This window comes from Coturnix japonica, chromosome 1 (genome assembly GCF_054131305.1).
Source record: "Coturnix japonica strain WE chromosome 1, WE-NBRP24, whole genome shotgun sequence".
Classification (NCBI taxonomy): Eukaryota; Metazoa; Chordata; class Aves; order Galliformes; family Phasianidae; genus Coturnix; species Coturnix japonica.
The window spans coordinates 67,222,209-67,242,500 of NC_140663.1; the positions used below are offsets into that span (position 1 = coordinate 67,222,209).

Below are 20,292 nucleotides of genomic sequence, written 5' to 3' on the forward strand. Positions count from 1 at the left end.
ACGGAGAGCAGGAAGCTTATTTCACTTATACATATGTTTGTATTTCGGATATGCACTTAGCTTCTCATTTTGTATATCTAATACCAATTTAATTCTTGAAGGAGGGTATTTTGAAAGAGTGCAAATGTATGTGTGGTGGTGTTTTGTTTTGCTGTTGTTTCTTGTCTTTGTGTCACCAAGAGAGTCTAAGTGCATCCATGTTGGATTTCTGGTGCACAAGGACAGCATCTTTTTTCTGGTTTATAAACTCGTGGGGCTGAATTCACCATGATACAGAAAGGTAGGACAAGGAGCAGGTCTCTTTGAATGTCAAAGCCCCCAAAATGCACTGATCTTAAGAAGTTAATAACAACAACCATCTCACAACACTATATTCTGTGCCTTTTGGGGGTATATTTCTCTTTCTTGCAGTTTTATGCATATGAGAGTTTTGCCTATCATAGCTATGGAAGTTTGTTGGAAGGAATGGGAGCAGTGGATTCACTCTGCTGTACATCTCTTCTCATTCTCTACCAAGGGCAAACTAATAGTTGTCACTGCTAGAGCCAATGCTAAGAGCTCTAAGTTTTCCAGGTTATAACTAACTGCCTTCTGAAAGTGAATGGGAACCTGTCACAAGGATTCATGAACTGGTTGCTCAGCCAGTGCTCCAGAGAGGAATTTATGTCATAAGCACCTCCCTACTTTATTCAACTCAGGGGTCATTCTGCTTCCCCTCATCTTGCTGGTTACACAGTGCCTTGCAGCACGATCCCCATTCTGACTGAGACATCACAATTATATATGCAGCTGCTGCTCTGCACAGACCAGACAAAGGCCTGGTTCCAGCAGTGCTGCCCAGACACTTCAAAGAGGTAACTCCATTTACACAGCTCCTGGTGAGAGAGGATTCAAGCTATGGGCCTGAGTGCCTCACAAACAACCCCAGAGTTTACTTCACAGTAGGGGGAAAGAAATTACAATATGTGTTCAAATAAGAAAACCTGCTGGCTGAGGTGAGTGACAGATGATGGCTATTTTTACAATAGGCATACACAATAGCCTCACTCTCATTTTTAAGAGCAAATTAAAAGGTGAAGGGAAACAACAGCCATTACGTGATAAAACCTGGTGTCTATTCACAGGGTGTGTTTGTCATTTGTTATAGCTTTGTTTGAATCACAGAATCATAGAATCATAGAATTGCTCAGGTTGGAAAAGACCAAGAAAAATTATGAAGTCCAACCACAACCCAACCATAGTACCCTAACTCTAACAACCCTCTGCTGAATCATGTCCCCAAGCACCACATCCAAGTGGTTTTTAAACACATCCAGGGATGGTGACTCAACCACCTCCTTGGGGAGCCTATTCCAGTACTTTACAATCCCGTCTGTAAAGATTTTCCTCCTAAACCCCCCCAACTGCAATTTAAGGCCATTTCCCCTTGTCCTGTCACCAGTGAGAAGAGACCAATCCTGCTCTCACTGAAATCACCTTTCAGGTATTCGAAGAGAGCAGTAAGGACTCCCCTCAGCCTCCTCTTCTCCAGACTAAACAGCCCCAGTTCCTTCAATTGCTACTCATAGGGCATATTCCCCAAACCTTCACAAGCCTTCTTGCCCTTCTTTGGACTTGCTCCAGCACCTCAGTGTCCTTTCTGTATTGAGGTGCCCAAAACTGAACACAATACTCAAGATGGGGCATAACCAGTGCCAAGTACAGGTGCAGGATGACTTCCCCAGGCCTGCTCACCACACCATTCCTGTTACAAGCCAGGATGCCATGGGCTTTCATGGCCACCTGGGTACACTGCTGGCTCGTATTCAGCTGATTGTCCATCAGCACACCAAGGTTCCTTTCTGTCAGGCAGCTTTCCAGCAACTCCTCGTCAAGCCCGTAGGGCTGCCTGGGATTGCTGTGTCCATAATGCAGGACCCAACTCTTGGTCCTGTTGAAACTCATATATTTGGCCTTGGCTCATCAATGCAGGTCCTTCTGTAGTGCCCTTCTTCCCCCTGGCAGATCAACGCTCCCTCCCAGTTTGATGTCATCTGCAAACTTACTGAGGGTGCATTCAATCTCCTCGTCAAGATCATTAATAAAGATGTTAAATAGAAGTGGCCCCAGTACCAAGCCCTGGGGGTTCCCACTCCTGACTGGCTGCTGACTGGATTTAACTCCATTGACTGCATCTCTTTGGGCCTGGCCATCCAGCCAGTGCTTCACCCAGCAGAGTGTTTGCCCATCCAAACCATTGTCAGCCAGCTTCTCCACGAGGATGTTGTGGGGGACAGTGTCAAAGGCTTTACTGACGTCCACATAGGCCACATCAACAGCTTTACTTTCATCTGCTAAGCGGGTTGCTTTGTCATAGTACAAAATTGGATGTGTCAGACAGGATCTACTGTCCAAAAACCCATGCTGACTGGGCCTGATCTTCTGATTGACCTTTAATTGATCCATGATGTCTCCCAGAAATTAGTTCCTCATTTTTTTTGCAGTGATAAAGTTAACTCAGAAATGAATTCAGCTTCTTAGAGTTGCATTATCTTCCAACCACAAAGCTTCCTAGCTTGTAATCTCTCAGGAACATATTTCATAACAAAAGTAGTAGCATTAGGCCTACCAAGCAATCTGCAGATGTCAAAAGTGACTTGAACTTCCAAACTTTTTGCCAACTTTCTGATACATCTCCAGCTACCTCTGCTAAATTGAAATCTGTCAGGATGTTTGGTTTTGTTAAAGACAGACTCACATCATCAGTTCTGGACTACATGAGCCCCCTAGACTAAGATGTGATTATTCTACTCACTGTTTATACAACAGAACATCTTTATCACTTCTCTGCCAAAAAAACACAAACACCAATGTCTCAGCAGCAGGAAATCAAAACATTTGTTTTGCTCTGCCATGTAGAAAATAGGCACCAAAAGACCCAAAAAAGATCTCCCATTCAAGGAGAAGATCTCCCATCTCAAGGGGAAAAAAGTCATGTTCAAATTCAAGAGAATGTATCAGATTAAGATAATTATTTGTTATTCCATTTTCCTCTGCATTGGATTATCCAGACTTCTTGTGCTTATCTTAGCATGCTTACACAGAAATCCCTGATCTGCATTGCTAGAAATCCTTTCTGTCCTTGTCCTGCTGACTTGACTTCAACAACATTGAATGATTGGAAACTGCCTCTGAGCAGAGGTACAGGATTGGTGTCCCTATGGCAATGAGTACCACTTCAAAGCAGGCATAGACCTCACCACTGCTTCTGAATGAGCACTTCAGCATCAGTCCTCCATCCATTTGAAATACATCCTTAAATTTAGAATGTAGCAGATGTGTCAGACACAGAAATGTGATTCATCTCAGCTGAGCTCCAAGCGTGCAGATCACTTTAAATATCAGCTATCAGAATTCACCATGCATAATATTAACCCCAAGGCACAGTGAATTCTGCTTTGCATGTAGTGCTTAGAGAGGAGACAAAGACGACTAGTCCAAATTAAGCCTTAATGAAGCAAAAGCTGAGGCTTTCACCAGCTTTTCTGAATGCAAATAAAAGCAAGCCACAGTTTCCTTTGGGCAACTTACTGTTTTCACACAAAATGGAAATAAGTCGTCCCCTGAACTAGTTATCCCAGAATTTCAGATCCTCTGCAGGGTTTTGCTGAGATTTTACAGGGGTCTGAAGACAGTCTGTTACTGTCTGAACCACTGCTGTGATTTGAACAGGAAGAAACAAGCAAAACCAAAACCCACTTATCATGCTATCCTTAAGGAGCACCATTAGAAGAATAGAATCACAGAATCATTAAGACTGGAAAATACCTCCAGCATCCAACCATCCACCTACCACCAGTATTTCTCTACTAAACCACATCCCTTAGTACAGTATCTGTATGTTTCTTGAACACTTCTACCTCCCTGGGCAGCCTATTCCAGCGGCTGACCATTCTTTAGGAGAATCATTTTATCCTAATGTCCAGCTGAATCTCCCTTGTGCAAACTGAGGCCATTCCCTCTAGTCCTACCACTGGGTATGCAGGAGAAGAGGCTGACCATCCACCTTGCCACAACCTCCTTTCACATAGTTGGAGAGAGCCTTAAGATCTCTCCTGAGCCTCCTCTTCACCAGACTAAACAAGCCTAGTTCCCTCAGCCGCTCCTCATAAGATTTGTGCTCCAGTTCCCTCACCAGCTTCACTGCTCTTCTCTGAACACACTTTGGGGCTTCAATAAATTTCTCACAGTGAAGAGCCCAAAAGTGAACACAGTACTTGAGGTGCAGCCTCACCAGAGCTGAGTACAGAGGGTTGATTACCTCCCTTCTCCTACTGGCTGCACTGTTTCTGATACAAGCCAGGATGCCATTGGCCTTCTTGGCTATCTGGGCACACTGCTGGCTCATGTTTAGTCAAGCATCGACCAACATCCCCAAGTCTGTTTCTTCCACATGGTCTTCCAGCCTCCCTGCCCCAAGCCTTCCAAGTTGTCTGGGGCTGTTATGAACAAGGTGCAGGATCCACTGCTTTGTCTTGTTGGCCTCTTCTGCCAGGCAACAAACAGGACCTGAGGAAATGACCACAAGTTGTATCAGATGAGGTTTAGACTGGACATAAGAAGGAACTTTTTCTCTCAAAGATTGGTCAGGTGCTGGAATAGCCTGCCCAGGGAAGTAGTGGAGTTGCCATCCCTGGCAGTGTTCAAGAAGCATCTGAATAGGGAGCTAGGAGATCTGGTTTAGAGGTTTTCTGTAGGTATGGTAAAGGGAGGACAGTTGGACTAGATGATCTTGTAGGTCCTTTCCAACCTTGTGATTCTATGATTCTATGGTCCACTAGGAGGGTCACTACATCACAGAAGGAGATCAGGTTGGACAACATGCCTTTTATGAACCCATAGTGGCTGAGTCTGATCCTCTAGTTGTCCTACACGTGTTATGTGATCTCACTCAAGACAATCTGTTCCATAACCTTCCCCAGCACCAAGGTCAGACTGTAGCTCCCCTGATCATCCTTGTAGATGAAAGTCCCACTCTTGAGCCTCCAGTCCTCTGTGACCTCTGTGCTTGACAAGGAACATTGTTAAATGATGGAAAGCAGCTTGGCAATCACCTCTGCCAACTCCCTCAGCATCCTCAAGTAGATCGTCTCTGGACCCATGGGCTTGTGACAGTCCATGTGGAGTAGTAGGTCTCTAACTGCTTTCACCTGAATTGTGGGAGGTTTATTCTGCTCCCTGCTGCAGGCTCCTAGATTAGGGGGTAGCATTTCCCAAGGATAATTGATCTGGCTTTCAAAGACAGATGTAAAGAAGGCAATGAGAACCACAGCCTTTTCTTTAACCTCAGTGGTTACATTTCACACTAAAGGATGAAGATGGGATGGAGGGAAGAAGGGAAGGAGGGAGAGAGGACGGAAGGAGGGAGAGAGGACGGAAGGAAGGAAGGAAGGAAGGAAGGAAGGAAGGAAGGAAGGAAGGAAGGAAGGAAGGAAGGAAGGAAGGAAGGAAGGAAGGAAGGAAGGAAGGAAGGAAGGAAGGAAGGAAGGAAGGAAGGAAGGAAGGAAGGAAGGAAGGAAGGAAGGAAGGAAGGAAGGAAGGAAGGAAGGAGGGAGAGAGGAAGGAAGGAAGGAAGGAAGGAAGGAGGGAGAGAGGAAGGAAGGAAGGAAGGAAGGAAGGAAGGAAGGAAGGAAGGAAGGAAGGAAGGAAGGAAGGAAGGAAGGAAGGAAGGAAGGAAGGAAGGAAGGAAGGAAGGAAGGAAGGAAGGAAGGAAGGAAGGAAGGAAGGAAGGAAGGAAGGAAGGAAGGAAGGAAGGAAGGAAGGAAGGAAGGAAGGAAGGAAGGAAGGAAGGAAGGAAGGAAGGAAGGAAGGAAGGAAGGAAGGAAGGAAGGAAGGAAGGAAGGAAGGAAGGAAGGAAGGAAGGAAGGAAGGAAGGAAGGAAGGAAGGAAGGAAGGAAGGAAGGAGGGAGAGAGGAAGGAAGGAAGGAAGGAGGGAGGGAGGGAGGGAGGGAGGGAGGGAGGGAGGGAAGGAAGGAAGGAAGGAAGGAAGGAAGGAAGGAAGGAAGGAAGGAAGGAAGGAAGGAAGGAAGGAAGGAAGGAAGGAAGGAAGGAAGGAAGGAAGGAAGGAAGGAAGGAAGGAAGGAAGGAAGGAAGGAAGGAAGGAAGGAAGGAAGGAAGGAAGGAAGGAAGGAAGGAAGGAAGGAAGGAAGGAAGGAAGGAAGGAAGGAAGGAAGGAAGGAAGGAAGGAAGGAAGGAAGGAAGGAAGGAAGGAAGGAAGGAAGGAAGGAAGGAAGGAAGGAAGGAAGGAAGGAAGGAAGGAAGGAAGGAAGGAAGGAAGGAAGGAAGGAAGGAAGGAAGGAAGGAAGGAAGGAAGGAAGGAAGGAAGGAAGGAAGGAAGGAAGGAAGGAAGGAAGGAAGGAAGGAAGGAAGGAAGGAAGGAAGGAAGGAAGGAAGGAAGGAAGGAAGGAAGGAAGGAAGGAAGGAAGGAAGGAAGGAAGGAAGGAAGGAAGGAAGGAAGGAAGGAAGGAAGGAAGGAAGGAAGGAAGGAAGGAAGGAAGGAAGGAAGGAAGGAAGGAAGGAAAAATATGCATTCCCAGAGGCAGCTAATTAAAAATTCTCTCCACCTCCCTCTCCTTATCCATTATCCCTATCTCTTTCAGGAGACACTGTGACTGTGGTGGAAGAAAAGCATCCTCTCCAGCAGCCGCCCCTCACCATAGCAACTGGGACGTCAGCGTAGACCTCCATCCTCCGCAGCCGGCAGAGCGGCGGGGAAGAAGCGGGGCACCAGCATCCACCCCTTCGGGGCCACGGGGCCGGGGCGGGAGTCGTGCCGCTGTCCGCGGTGCTGACGGGAGCGGCCGCGACGGGGCGGGGGCGGCGGGAACAGTAAGTTAGCAGCCAGCCCCGCCACACGTCGTTTTCCATTACAGAACAGGAGCAGAATAACCAACCCCTCCTTCTACTGGATTTGCAAGTGTTCGGGCACAGATGTGAACATACTGCGTGTTTTCCAATATGGCTTCACTTGGGATTATAAAAGAAAGAAGGACAAGACCAGGAATTCTGCAATTATGCTTTGGAACAGGTGAGTGTACCTATAGGTGCTGTGCTGAGCAATGTTGTGGCTAAAGGGGTAGTTATCTTTGTAAAGAAAGACGATCTTCTCCAGTGATTTACTTTATGTGTATTAGCATGCGTGCTTTTAAAATCCTTGGGTTTTAGCAAGGAGAGCTTTATTCAGTGGCAAACACTCCACAGGGCTTGAATGCTGAGGTGATGATTCTGCTGAAAGCTAAAGGGTGAGTAGAATTACTGCAGAATAAGCATCTTCGTTTTCTATATAAATATATGTGCTGTATATCAATATTCAGTATTTTTATTTTTACTTTTGGCATTTATTTGTTCTTAAACAGTCCCCTGACATGGACAATTTGATGAAAGAAAATAACTGAGATGGAGCAGACCTGTCTGCCCATCTGTTCTTCTCAGTGTCCAGATGCATTCACACAGCTTCTTCTTTCCCCTTGAAATTTCACTAATATAGCCACTTCTGTGTTTTTCTGACATTAAATTTAATTATCCCTTTTGAAAGAATTTAGTCCCTCCTTCTGTGGGTGCCTGGATGTTTCTATTAAGAAAACATCACAGGAATGGTGATCTTTGCTTATCTGTAGCCAGCAGAGGCAAGAAGGCTGCTCTGTTTTTTGCTAATTCACACAGATACTCTCTAAAAATGCATAGTGATATTTTCCATGTATCCAGATGACTTCTAGCATGACAAGCAATATGTTGGTTCCACAGAGTTAAGGAGAAGTAAAACTGCCTTCTGCTTTCAATAGGCCACTTTTGTGCATGAGGTAGGCTTCAGAGTCAGCTCATTCTGGCAAGGATTTTCAGCGGTGATTCTTGAAGGATTGTCAGTAAATCCACTGTTAGTCACTTAAACAAGTGGCTTGATCTGCTGAAAAGAAATGTGTGCCAACCAAGAGGCAGCTACTCTTTGAGCATATAATTATTGGGTTTTGGAATCTTGATTTGTGAGTTTATTTGAAACATACTGAAATCAGGATGAGACACTAAGGGAAGAATTTTTTGTACCTTTAATACATTTGGGGAGCTCTGCTCCTTAGCTATGAGGGAGAGCTTGGAAATCCTCATACCTCCACAGTACTCCTGTGAAGTCCCTGCTTGCAAAGCTGTGCAGTGCAGTTCCATCTGGGTCTCACCATGTAATTCCCATGTTATTTTTTTTATTTGGTCGTCCCACCAGGCATCTTCCCTCAGGTGTCCAACGATCCCCTGTGATTCCCAGTCAGAGAAATGTTAACTAGACAATGCAGAATAAACCCCAACAGCCTCAATCAGAGCCTATTTCCCCTTCTTACCTCAAACTCGGTCCTCTCAGCACCAAAACTTGAAGCAGCATTTGTGTTTTTGGGATTTATCCATTCCAGCATCTTCCATTGCTCCCTATTTTCCCTTCAGTAGGCAGCTAGAACAAGTCCTACAGCCAGCACCCTACCCACGTAGATATCTCCAGTGCAGGGAAAGCTTCTTCCTTAGTGGCTTAGTTCTCCCTGAGATCAGCCCAGCTGGGACTTCCCTTCCAACAATTATTTCTGCACCAGGAATTTCCAGCCTAACTGCAGGCTTTGAATTACCTCCAGCTCCATCCTCCTTCTTCAGCAAAGTCAGTATGAGAGGGCTATGAAAAGCTCTCATTAAACCATATCCTCTGACAGAGGGCAGGGGAACATTCTCCTACTGCTCATTCAGGTCCTCTCCTTCTCTTACTCCTATCACATAAGTCTCCCTGGAATTATATTCAGATTTCTGTCAACTCTATCCCTGGCATTATTATTAGCCACCAGTGACACCCCACTTTTCAGCCCTGGCACAAGTGACCTGTGTCACACAAGTTCTAGATCTGTCTTACCAGAGAAGATACAGGGTCATAAAACAGACACTCATATTCCAGACATGAATGTTTGGACCAGTGCATAAATACTGCAACTATATTCACTGCATGAGTATTGAGCAAATAACTTTTACAAACTTTAATGTCAAGGAATCATTCCTGTGTGAAAATTTTTTATGTAAAAGAAGAAAACATATATATTCTCCTAAGTAAAGTGGCAATGTGAGCTGAGCTGATGTCATGCTCACAAATGCTGCTGGCATGTTTTCCTTGCGGGGGAGAGGATGCTTGGTGGGGAGAGGGTGAGAATTTCTAGGAGATAGGAAGAAAAATCAGCCAGGCATGAGATTCACCACAGCTCATCTGTCAACACCCACCACGAAAATCTAGTCCTGAAAGCTCTGCCTTCCTCACATCAAGCACAAGTGTGTGCTGTGCTTTGAACAGGGCCTGGTGTTGCCAAAAATGAGTGTAAGAGTGTGGGAGAGTACACCTATTTTTTTTTTACCTATGATTCAAGGAAGGGCAGACTCACTCCCCACTGAAGAAGGCAAAAAGCCCACAGAAGAATATTTCAAGCTCTAGTTACACAACACCAGTAGGTGGAACCTGTTTTGAAAGCAGGGTTGGAAATCGGGTCAGTCTTCCTCCTCCTTGATCCCACTTTTCTTGCCCCCACAGTCACAATGGGCAAAGGTCTGGGTTCTGTCATCATTTTTCAATCAGTATTAGTCTAAAGTGTTGGCTACTAGTCACAGAACCAAGAGAATACAATAGAGCTTAGAGACTTTTAAGATTCAGTATATATTCCTTTTGAGTAAGAATTACGCCTATAACAAGAGACCCATAGTCTTTTGTTTGCCTTGTCACTGTCTTTAAGAGACTCAGCCAATATGCAGTACCTTGTAACCTGCACATGTTCTTCAACCCCAAATGTTTACCAAAATCATGAACCTCTGGGCCAGAACTCAGGCACCACACTGTAACACTGCAGTCAGAGGAGTTCCTTCAGATGTGAAGGGACATCCAGAAGCAACACATGGACCCAGTTCCTGGCCTGATGGGTTGCTGCATGGCTCACCAATTACTAAGTCCAGTCGGCCCCTTATTTTCATCACACACACTGCAGAATAATCTTGTTGAGATTCATGGTCATGCAGTAGCTGAAAACAACATATGGTATTTATATGTGATGGAAGTAAAGAACAAATCACTTTATTTGATTCCATCCATATTTCCTACTCTCTCACCCTGCAATATAGGCTATGCAGCTGGATGCCGATAGAAAGTAGAACAATGTGTGTCAGCTTACATCATCAGTTCAGTTCTGAAGCTTTTACTGTACACCAGCAGGAGCCAGCCTGCCCACATCTCCAGTCACAAGACCTTTAGCTAACGATGCTGATGAACAGGACTCTCCACCAGTAGAGGGCAGAGCCAGGGGTGCATGCAGTGGCATATAAAGCATGGATAAGAATCTCAAAAGATGAATCTCAAAAATCTTATTCTCCTGATAGAAGGACAGACGTTTTCTATTGCTGTGCACAGGAATGAAGACAGTAAGAATATACTGAACCTCAAGAGATTTCCAGGCTGTGCTCAGAATAGTAGATGGAGAATAGGAAAGCTTTCACAACAAGAGCGGGGTGAGAGTTATTATGAATCCTAGCCCAGAAACAAGAACTGGCAGTAAATCTGCATGCTTTCAGAAGCATGTGCAGCCACATTCCTACCCTGGAAGTACAAGCACTGAATGGCCTCAATATGCATGCAGTCATCTCTGTGCAGCAAGAGACAGTTACAGGTCAAAAGGCTCTGTGCTATTCTATAAAATGATTATTGCACTGAGACTCAGCACACATATAGAGTAGTTAATTTGAGTTAAGGCAAGAGTGAATGTCACCTCCTAGCATCTTATACCCAGACAAAAGCACCCCATCCTGATTCAATTTACTCCTGCTTCTCACATTGATTAAACTCCTTTAGATGAAGCACTGCTCTTGCAATCTGGCAGCTACTCCCAAGAAATTCTTCAGAGAGGGAAGTTTATGGAGTAAAAGACAAACATATTGTTCTTCATTGTCCTAACTCTCTGCGCCACTGCATGATCAGCATTTTGCAGTGATGATGCAGAGGACTAAAATAGGTTGGATTAAAAAGCCACTTTGCTATTTATTTAGCTATCTTTTGATCCTAAAAAACAGTGATGGGAAAAAAGATATTATTTTGATTAAGCACTAAAAAAAAGCCATTTGTTGCATTCCTTTTTGAATCTTTTTAGGTTTTACTACTCCAAATTGCAATGGAAATGTCATCTCTAGACAGGACAGTAAACATGTAAACAAGTAGTAACTATCCATCTAGGCTTTATACAACTGCAGAGAAGACATGGCATTGATTTTATGTCATTCCTCTGGTTCAGGTACTTCTCTAAGTAACAGACCCCTTTTGGAGAGATAGCAATTTCCTTTGCTATCAACTCAAAGGGACATCCCTGGGAATGGTGGATTCGGGCTTTCAAATTACAAAGTACATAAGGTAAGCATGAGAAAGGACAAGGAGCAGGATACCTCCCAAAGGCTGAGGCGGACGTTGTCCTTTCCAGATGGCTGACATCCACTTCTTGGTCTCCGGATGTCCCCTCTTTGTATCCTCAATTGTTATTTTGAAAGGAGGGACTCACATAGTGTTCCTGAAACAAAACTAGCAGTTATCAGCCTTAGTCTGCTTCAGCTAAACTTAATATGAGATGTTTACAGTTCCCAGATCTCACTTGAACACAAAAGCAGCTCAGTAAGGCTCTGGGAGTAGTGTTGGTGACTCATGCACTGACCCACTTTCTGCTTCACAGTCAGAGGCCAGGCACGGTGCGAGGCTGATGCTGTGGGTCTTGGAGAAGAGACACAACAGCTTCCTGCCACAGACTGGCTGCTCTGTGCAGCGTGGATGTATCTATGTAGATCTGCCACGCTGCTCACAAACACACTTCACATTTTCAAGGATGGTAAATAAATTTGTCCCTACAGCACAGAGCTCATTGTACATGTAATCTGTTTGAGTGAAGCACACAATGTTTCACTAAGATCAGCTAATGAACACTGAGTCTAAGTAGCTCAAGGAAAACATCTTCTCTAATCACATCAAACAAATAGTACATCTTTTCCTCTTCCACATCTGGCTGTTATTTTATTGTATTCTTGAAGACTCATCTGGTAGCTTTGTGCTTAGATAAAGCAATTGGTGCAAAGCAAGACACAGGCAGAGAAAAAAACATCAGAACAACACTGAATAAAACATCAGAAAGCAAACGTGGTGACCTGGATCACATGAAAACTCAAGGAAGATGGTGGCGTTTTTTGACTTGTTTGTTCAGCTTCTGGGATGAACTGGGTGGGTCTTTTTGCTAACAGATTTAATCCTGATATATCTGAGTTACTATAAAGACTCCAGTGCTAAAGACTCACACATTGCAACCACAGGATCAGATTTTGCATTACTAACAAGAACAAGGTTTTGCAATTCACCGTGATTGAAAGGACATGTTTTAGAGCATCATCGCCAGGCAAGATGTCCCTACATGCACAGTCAGTAGTATTAAATATCCTTCCATTTAATCCTTGTGAGGATTTAAGATGATCTATAGGAAATATGGTGATAATTGCTATACTAGAAAATTTGGCAGTATATTTCTCACTGTTTCTCTGAAATCAGCGTATTCAGTTTAAAATTATAATTCATTGATTAAAGTAAGTTTTCACAAATACTTACTAGATATAACTTTTTGTCTTTGTTTATACAGAGCCCAAGCAGGAGACATGACTGTCACGCTTGACCATAGTACGGATAACAACATTTCTTTTGTTCTCCCTACGTTATTGCTCCTGCTGCAGAACAAAAGCTACCCCAAGACCTCCCTCCCTGCAGCTGACCATGAGATGACAGAGTCACCTGAGGAGCCCAGGCCAAGCAGGAACCACACCGTCTTGCAGTATGAGCTGAAGCCAGGGGAAATCGTATCGGCCGGCATGGTTTTTGGAGTACTGTGGCTAATTTCCATCTTTGGAAACTCCCTTGTTTGCTTGGTGATCCACAGAAGCAGGAGGACACAATCAACCACCAACTATTTTGTTGTCTCCATGGCTTGTGCAGATCTTCTCATCAGTGTTGGAAGTGCACCATTTGCGCTGCTTCAGTTTACATCAGGCAGGTGGACGCTCGGGAATGTGATGTGTAAGCTGGTAAGGTATATTCAGTATTTCACTCCTGGAGTCCAGATGTATGTGCTCCTCTCCATATGCGTGGATCGATTCTACACCATTGTCTACCCTCTGAGCTTCAAGGTGTCAAGAGAGAAAGCCAAGAAAATGATTGTAGCAGCTTGGATCTTTGATCTTGCATTTATGTCACCAGTTTTCTTTTTCTATGGCTCTAATGAGGATGACCACTGCAACTTTTTTCTGCCAAATTCTTGGGAAGGAGCCATCTACAGTATTATCCATCTCTTGGTGGTGTTTTTGACCCCATCCATCCTCATTATCCTGTTCTACCAAAAGATTGTTAAGTACATTTGGAGAATAGGCACTGATGGCAGGACTGTTAGAAGAACAATGAATATTGTCCCAAGGACAAAAGTGAAAACTATCAAGATGTTCTTAATGTTAAATTTAGTGTTTCTCCTATCCTGGTTCCCATTTTATGTGGTACAACTGTGGCACCCACAGGAAACAGACTATAGAAAAAGTTCCTTGGTTTTCATGGCTATCACATGGATCTCTTTCAGTTCTTCAGCTTCTAAGCCAACCCTGTACTCAGTGTATAATGCAAACTTCAGAAGAGGGATGAAGGAAACTTTTTGCATGTCCTCCATGAAGTGCTACAGAAGCAATGCATACACCATCACCACCAGCTCAAGGATAGCAAAAAAAAATTATGTCGGGATCTCAGAAATCCCAGCACCAGCCAAAACTGTAACCAAAGACTCCATCTATAATTCGTTTAACAGAGAAGCAAAGGAAAAAAAGCTCGCCTGGCCTATTCATTCAAATCCTCCAAATACATTTGTCTAATTGGCTTAATAGCTTTGAATGGTGGTTATGTACGATCGGAACTAAGAACTTTTTGAACCAATGTAAACATACGTGTTTTTACAACAACTTTTAGAAAGGGAGAAAAAAAAAGATATTTTATTAAATGCATTGATTTTGGTGTATTTAGTGTACATAATTTCAGCTACATTTGCTTCTGTAAGTACTCTCCCTGAATCATGAGCCTATCTGCTTTCTTACCAGAAAAAAAAAAAAAAAGCTCTTGCATTTTCTGTTTGTAGGGATAAAAGGGAGAAAAAGTACCACTGCATTTTTAATCACTGTACATTGGCCACCATGTTTAAATACATAAATACACCCAAAGACATCTCCACAGCCTTTTGTTACGCCCTTAAGAATACTGTTGCACTTGTGTTTTCTTTCTTGTTCAGACCTCACCACTAAGATTTTTGTATGTGGTAATGCTGGCAAAATGTTGAGCTGATTGAGTTCAGCTATAAAATTCACACTGCCTCTGTAGAGTCAGCACTGAGTGCTTTTGCATATTCAGCATTGCACTTCCAGAGAGATCTAGTGGCAGAAGCAGCTTGAGAAGAGTAAGACTCCATGTCTTACCCTCCCCAGCTCCTCTCTAGCTGTGTCTACACCCAGGCTGATGTGCTTGATGTGCAGCCACAGCAGAAGAGGAGCAGCATCACCTGATCTGACCTCACCACCAAAAGTCCCCAGGCAATTGCAAAATGCAGTGGGAAGCTCCAAAGTTACTTCCCCAGCACTCTGCAACTGGTTTGGAACCAAAATGCAAAGAACAAAACTCCTAAGCCAGGCTAAGAGGTGCTTAGTTGATTGTGAAGCCTGCCCATCCTGAGCTAAAAAAAGTGAACACATATACACCATGGACATTTATACCATGGGTCCAATTCTTCCTACATATTTACTTTCAAGGTTTGCTTCATCTGAGATACAGATCCACAGGAGAATGAAGAGGGATGTATTCTTGAAAACCAGTTTGAAATGTGAAGCCTTCACATCATGCAGTTAAGGTTAAGAAGAACTGGAAAGAGCTTCTGTGTTTGATATTGATTTATTTTCCTAATTCCTATTCTAGTGCCTAAAACTACAGCAATACACTCAGAAAACATCATAGATAACAAAATAAGGCCAGCACAAACTGTGTTTGGTGAATTCCCCTCACTCTGATGGATCGCTGTATTCACTTTCCCTCACCCTGGTAAGTTTCCATGTTATCTTATAACATGGGCAGGAGATTCTTGCTGGCTTCAGACCAGCAGTCCTGTTATTTCTCTTCTGCACTGAAGCTTTCCATCCTACTCAGTTATTTCTGACACAGAAACTGCTTCAGACTAGGCTCTGCTTGGATCATCATAATGTAGCAGCTAGGGTACGGCCTGGTATCTTGAAGACCAGATTACCAACATGCATTTCAAGTCATCCCAAAAGCAATGTAGGTACTTTGACCTTAGGTGTTCAATTAGGCAGAAGCCAGCTGTGGGGCAGAAAATAAGATACAAGCATGAGATATCCCTTCACATACCATATTTCAAAAGCTCTGTCTTTGAAAGATGCATCCTCAGTCACAAACTCTTCAGAGAATAATTATCTTTTTCTTCTGTTTCCAGAGCAAATGTAGCACAACTGGGCCTGAGGTCTGAAAGTCCTGTAGTAACAAAAGTTAATAGAACAGGAGCAGCAAGTACGAAGGGTGTATTAACCACAGTCATGCATCTCCCCTTCCGATCAGCAGAGAGCAGAAGCACAGAAGCACATGTGTTGTTGAACCGCAGGTGGCAGAAGTGGTCTGGATGGACTCTAGTGCTGGAATATTGGGTAGGGGAACTCCTTTGTTGAGCAATATTCCTGCCTGTACTCTAGACTTTTTCCTTCCCCCTACTCTACCACACTAAGTGTGGACATAAGAACCCATACTGTTTGTGGAAACATTTCCTGTATCTATTTCACAAATTCAGAAATCCCCATTAAATGAGGATTAGACATTTCTCATCAAAGTCATGAGCAAAAATCCCCATGAACTGTGAGAGGAGAGGGCCTTAAAAATGAGGCCATTTTGTTCCGTGTGGTTCATGTTTCGGGCAAATTGTTTCTCCCTGAAACATCAGCATGTGTTGATAAGGAGCAGGGCTCACATCATTGCCGCCTTGTACAGGGACTGCTGTCCTCAGACTTGCTGTACTATAGAATGGGAGGAAGAGATGAAGCCCACCTCTGAGATGCCAAAACCTCCCTTGAGACAAAAAGTCTGCCAGACATCATTTTCAATATGAAACTAGAGGAATACTGGGTTATGAAGCCAGAGACTTTCATACAATTGCTCCTCTTCTGAACTTGAATGTATTTCCCCACCTTCCATAAGCTGTAAAGGAGCTAGAGGAGCAGTGATGTGCCTGAACATCGGGCATCCATGTTCATGTGGAAACCCTTCCTCTCCCTGTCCCACCAGTCCTTGCACATTCTTTCCAGTCCTTGTCCTCTTGGTGTGCTGGGAGCACCATGCCCCAGACAAGGCTGCCTTTGCATTCCTGGCAGCTCCCATCCTCCTTCAGGCAGGGGACACCAAGCCACTGGTAGCTTTGTGCCATTGCCATAGGAGCTAAACATGGCATTGTGCTGAAGCAGGACAGAAGATGGAGAATACTTGGCAGCTTGATAGATACTGACTTTGCGCCAGCACAAGGAGAAACCTTTTCCACTTCATATTTTTATCTTTTATTTCTATTTTTAAAGCATCATTTTAGAAGAGGCGATGGGTTGGTTTGATAGCACCAGCCATCTTGTATCACTTAGTCTGCTAGTGCCCCAGGAGCACTAGAGATTGAGGAAGGAGATCATGCATTATCCAAGCAGGAAATGGAAAATGCATTGAGATTTGCTTGATCAATATGTATCTATCTATCTAGATGTATAGATATCTGTATCTACAAATCTTTTCATGCTCTTTCACAGTTCCTTACTACCAACAGCTGCTTTGGCAATATACATAGCACAATAATAAAATTACTAAAGAGCGAGGAAACTTTAGGACTAAATCAAGCAATCCTATTCAGATAAAGATACCTTTCAGGAATGCTCTTCAATGGGGAAATGGCCAGCTACTGCTGCTGGATCTTCATGCTGCTCTGGAGGCAGATGCTCCCATACTCGAGGTGAGACTGGCAGGTCTGGTCAGTGTGCAGACACTGTGCCCATGGGTACCTGCGTGTGCCTCAGTGCATGTGCGCAGTGAGGAGGAGAGGAGCTAGAATACAAATGCTGAAGCCAGCAGAATTTAGTGTATACCTAGCAAACCAAACTGCCTCACTTCACAAGTATACCTCAACCACGTCTTCAAAGGAGCAGCTATGGGAGAAAGAAAGGACTTCTGGATCTGTAGCCCATCCAACACTTATTCAAGATCTTTCTGTGCAAGAATATGACCAGTGTCAATTACTAAACATGTTTTGCCATTAAGCGGACACCCATCAAGTGGAAATTCTGTCATCACCATTTACTTCTGGTATTAAATGTTAAGTGATGATTTCCTTACAAATCTTCCAGTTATGGCCCTCCATTTTATTTCAGGAAAAAATTTATATTCTGTTGAATGCATTTTTAAAATGTCCATCTGGAAGTGGGAGGCAATGAGAAACAGAGGCACACTCCACTTAGGACTTTTTCAACCAGCATTCTAGAGGTGTTAGCAAGGTGGTTGTTACCTATAATTACAGCTAAGTGTATTCCTATGTCTGGTTAAGAATCTCCTGACTTTGTCATTCTCATCACCTCAACCAGCTTCACATCACATTTAACTGACATTGATTTAGGAGACGGTTTCTGAAGTGTCAAATGCATGCCATCAGTTTCAGCTGAAATTCGGAGTGCTCAGCCTTTGTGAACGTCAGATCCTTCCAATTCAAACCAAGTAGATTTGAAGTATATTAAATCCAGATCTGTACACTTACAGGAAGGGTTATTAGTTCCTTAAGTGTTTCTGTAAGTTAATATGCCTTTACTAGTTGGCTATTTACAACCTCACAAGTATAGTGGAATAGGCCATTATAAATTACAAGGGATTTATTTGAACCTACTTCCAGTAAAACATAAAAAACCTACTAAAAGACTGTTATATAAATGTCACCTTCTGGAAAGCAGTTTGAACTAAAACATGGTTTTATTCTACACTACTGCTAGTGCACATGCAAGCCTACTTTTAATCTACTCAAGAAACTGGCCTCTATAAAATTCAGAAGTGGTACAGACAGCACTAAGTCCTTTGTGTTCAGAATCTTAGGTATTTTAGACCAGCTCTTGATTTGGTCCTAAACTTGCAAGGAAAGTGGGGAAAAAAGAGAGAAAATAAGGATAAGATCACTAAATTATTTCACTTATCCTCACTACATGCCCAGCCAGACACTAGCCTGCATGTACAAGTGTGATAAGACAGGAGATACTCTCATTTCCATGACTTGGGAAGGTGAATGGGGGTTATCAGGAAATTTATCTTTCTTAAAGCCTTGTAGAATTAGACACATTGCAGATGTGGCAAATGGATGGCTCTAAGTATCTACCTTATTTCCACTGGCACTACAGCTCTGCCCACAGGTTTCAGTTCAGCTCTGCAGATTAATCACCTCTACTGCAATAAGTACTCTGTAAAGTCCCTACCCATACTGACCCAAATGCAGGAACTACAGCAATTAAATGATATTCAGAGTTATCAAGACTTTGGATTATTTACAAGTTACCTGTATATGCAGCAGGAGCAGCAAGATGCTTGCTAACTTGCAACATTGCTGGGAGTGGATTTGCTGTGTGGGTTTCTGCAGAGTCCAAAACAGCTCTTGACATATTATTGGACTGTTTTTTTCTATTAACCCAGGGCATTCATCTTCAAATTAAGTACTGGGGTTTTACATTTTTTTCTTTAAGAAGAGGGATGTTGTGGATGTGACCTTTGGTCCCATTATCAGGAGTTGCACCAAAAGCAATAAGTTATGGCAGTAAGCATTGAGTTTCTTGAGCTGAATTGTGTATATCTGTAGTACAACAGAGGCAGCCACCACTTCACTGCAGGCCAGAAAACAGAAATATAGAGAGCTATTTCAGGATACCTCAAGAAAGGTCAATGTGGCAAGGGGTGCCTCTCCACAAATTACCCTTGAACTCACAACAGTGCCTCTGTAAGTCCCATCAGAGACCAGACTTTTGCCATTCAAGAGTATAACTTTAAAAAATGACACTTTTAGAAACAGATCTTTTTCTCAGAGTAAGTATTTTACAGGGTATCTCAGAAGTGCCAGCTGACAAAGCCATGTGTTTTTCGTGTGTTAGGAAGCTCATCACGTGCCATCAATGTACAAAACTCCCTGAAGGAGTGTTCCATCAACCAGCATACCCCAGCTGTAAATTTTGAACCCCTAATGTGAGCAAGCTGTTGATTTTAGATTTATAGAGCAATCTCAGGACTCTTCAGCTCCTCTGCTTACACAGAATTCTTCTCTCTCAGCTCCCTCTGGTCAAATTTCATCCAAAATGCAGAAATGGAACCAAGAATAAATCAGACTTTGGGACACATCGCCCATTTCTGGGAGCTTGTTTGGGACCCTGACCCTGGTTTTCTAGGGAATCAGGACTTATGCAATACTGTTTGCAGTAAGATTTCACTTTTAAGATTTTTTTAAGTCCATTTGCTAATTCTAACCCTCTTTGAAAAAGCAATCATAAAGCTAATATAGTTTTGAGAATAAACTGGTAACTTGGTGCCTATCCACCTGCAGGGTTAGGCAAAAGAGAAATCTAACACCGCTTGTAGGCTGTGAGTATGACAGCAGTCAGCAAGATGATGACCTTAATGACCAGTCAGTTTGCTTGCTATTCACCAGCAAGAGTGAAAGAAGAACAAGACAAAGATGACAAACCTAAAGGGATTCATACTAGCAGAACAACATATTTTAGAGTCAAATAGTCAAAATCCTTTTGTTGTTGTTTTTGTTGTGTTTTTCTTTTTTTTCTGTTTTATGCCAGGATTTAACATGCAAACATTTCTTTAATGTCAGTGTATGGAATCAGCACAAGCAGAACAGAATATGCTGGCATTATCAAAGCCCAGTTAAATGCAAAATAAATAAATACACAAATAAACAAATAAAAATGCATTGGAGGCAAGTGAAAGGAGCCTGGTGATTTATCAGCTTCTGCATCATTTAAGGATATGGTCACAAATCATCAAGTTGAAGCAAATCAGAGAAGAAAAAAATATATGCTCAGTCTGATCCAAGATGAAGGGAAATGAGTCTGCAAAGAGTCCTTCAGTGGTTCTGATAGCATCAGAAA

The 20,292-nt window shown here is 43.2% G+C and overlaps 1 protein-coding gene across 3 annotated transcripts; it reads left to right on the top strand.

The window, feature by feature from the left end:
* The first annotated feature begins 6,492 nt into the window (after positions 1–6,492).
* On the top strand, positions 6,493–20,130 carry GPR19 (G protein-coupled receptor 19). Of its 3 annotated transcripts, none has more exons than XM_015870984.2 (2): positions 6,493–7,066; positions 12,699–20,130. In XM_015870984.2, exons 1-2 carry the CDS (start codon positions 7,053–7,055, stop codon positions 13,963–13,965), a joined length of 1,281 nt encoding a protein of 426 aa, XP_015726470.2. In that variant the 5' UTR covers positions 6,493–7,052; the 3' UTR covers positions 13,966–20,130. The 3 variants fall into 3 exon arrangements, with proteins under 3 accessions (XP_015726470.2, XP_015726479.2, XP_085399722.1); XM_015870993.2 differs by having other exon boundaries at positions 12,790–20,130; XM_085543596.1 differs by lacking the exon at positions 6,493–7,066 and adding an exon at positions 9,058–11,437 and having other exon boundaries at positions 12,790–20,130.
* The last annotated feature ends 162 nt before the right edge of the window (positions 20,131–20,292 follow it).